Source organism: Cicer arietinum, chromosome 3 (assembly GCF_000331145.2).
Source record: "Cicer arietinum cultivar CDC Frontier isolate Library 1 chromosome 3, Cicar.CDCFrontier_v2.0, whole genome shotgun sequence".
Classification (NCBI taxonomy): domain Eukaryota; kingdom Viridiplantae; phylum Streptophyta; class Magnoliopsida; order Fabales; family Fabaceae; genus Cicer; species Cicer arietinum.
The window spans coordinates 64,283,903-64,286,172 of record NC_021162.2 but is presented as its reverse complement, the minus strand read 5'-3'; the positions used below and the strand labels follow the sequence as shown (position 1 = coordinate 64,286,172).

General features: G+C 28.7%; 1 protein-coding gene across 1 annotated transcript in view; it reads right to left on the bottom strand.

The window, feature by feature from the left end:
- Window positions 1-1,911: 1,911 nt before the first annotated feature.
- The window catches only part of LOC101492283 (cytochrome P450 CYP94D108-like), a 1,890-nt gene continuing 1,531 nt past the window's right edge, over window positions 1,912-2,270 (bottom strand). The window contains 1 exon segment of the mRNA XM_073366743.1: window positions 1,912-2,270. This exon segment is cut by the window's right edge and continues 10 nt beyond it. Within this exon segment, the coding sequence (XP_073222844.1) occupies window positions 2,102-2,270 (169 nt within the window). The 3' untranslated portion in view covers window positions 1,912-2,101.

Here is a 2,270-nt window from a genome sequence, read left to right as displayed (position 1 = left end):
TACTGTTTTATTGAGAATGTAAATCGAACTTACAACCTTCTTAATTATTAATATTTTGTTGAGGATTATCTAATTACTTATTTATATCATTTCTTTATAAAAGAAAAACCTATTTAAACATTGAATAAAAAATATATATACGGCTTAATTGTTAAATTAAGATTAGAAAAAAATATTGATTATTAAAAAATATACTTTACCGTTGAATAAAGTTACATTCGGTTACTTGTTTCGCACTTATAATCCATTTTATTTACTAAAAAACAAATGACTTAACATGATAATTTTTTTCATACTATGTAGATTTAGAGTTTGGTCCGGACAAAACAAAAAATAAAGTGAACAAAAACAAGAATTTGTGTCCTCACTAAATGACAAACATTTTTGTCAAAAATACAAATTATCAAAAATATCAAAATTTTCTACTAAAAATTATGATATATCTCTACTAAAAATTATCTAAAGTCTCTCTCTTTTTTCTCTCTCTCTCTTATATATACATATACATATATATATATATTATACTTAAGACTCATGCCTTTCTTTTCACTTTCCACTTTCTCTCATTGCTTTCTCTTTCACTCTCATGAAGGGATGACAATTAGACCAGATTTAATGGGTACCCGTAAGAAAAATCCACAATGAGGAGGATAAAAACCCGCATAATGGGTATGTATACGGGGACGAATAATTACCTGCAAAATTAAGCGGTTATAGGTGCGGGTACCATAGTACCCACCCCGTCCTGCACCCTCACTTATATAAATTTATTATTTATTTATTATATTAGTGTTTAGTTTAATTAATTGTTTTCTTTTATGTTTTAACATCTATTAATATCATTAGACCACTACAATATTTATAATTGAAAGATAAACGTTTGTAAACTTTTTAAGAATTTGATTATGATGAATATGTAAATAATTGTGACTTTATAACTAAAAGTTATGTCTTATTAATCGTGACTTTATAATTATACTTACAACTTTCTATCAATTGTTTTTACATATCTCAAATAATATTATCTAGGACTTGAAACTTCATAAAGTATTATTATGAATATTAGAATGTGTATTGTAACAAGTGTATATTTGAAATGTTTTGAGTTAGAAAATATTTTGGTTTGTAATACTCTATGATTGGATTTAAAATATTTGAATAATTTTTAAATTTAATCACAACAATATCATTTATTTATCAATCTATTTTAGCATGAGTAATGAGTATGGATACGGGCATTTAGCTACCTAGAGGATAATAGTACTGGTATTAAAATTGATATCCAATAAGGTACGGACACGTGTATGAGTATTTGTTTAAACAACATGTACATGGACACGTACTATAGTATCCTACTCAAACATACCCATTGTCATCCCTAGATGTCTCTCTCCTTCTCGACTTTGTATTCTATTTATCTCTTTTATCTACTTTCTCATATCTCTATCCCTCTCTCATCTTTCTCCCACTCTCTCTCCCATATCTCTCCCTCTTGTCTCTCTATGACTTATGTTGTTTTGCGTATCTCCTTGTCCTCTCTATACATCTCCCCTCTCTCCTTTCTTCTTATTATCTCTCTACATTCTTTTTTCTCCTCCATCTCCTTTATTAATATATATATTTTAATAAACGATATTATAGTGAAAATTATATTATTTTGTCTAGTGCATCGAGATATTAAATAGTGCAATACAAAATTATTTATCATGTGCATCACCAATTAACAACAGTGAAATACCAAAAAAAAAAATTGTTACACTTAGGTTGATATATATCGTGACAATGGAAACAAGTTTCTAGTTCTCATCATTTAACACAAACATTGGAGGTGCATATTGTCATTGTTTACCCATTCCCAGTGTTTTCATATATAGTTTAAATTGATATCAGTAAGCATTGTATTAAAGGGACTTGAATAAAAAGATAATATCAATATCAATGATATGTTTTCAATGAAGAAGTCTTACTCTAAATCTTCAAGCACAATGTTCCTATAGTTTGCACTTTTTACCATTCTTTTCGGTCTCGTTTCCTATAATGCCTTTCCAATCAATTCAACTACGATTATATAAGGGGATATTTGCAGCACCCAATTAATTATCTATCCTTCCCTTACATTGACGACTCTAACAGGCAACCCATTTTTCATCCTCAGAGTGAGAGACAAAAGATGCTGAGGACACGTATCTTTATCCAATGCAACAATCTCAAACATCTCCATAACCGAAGCCGCAATACACTTCATCTGATTATAAGCCATTTCTTTCCCT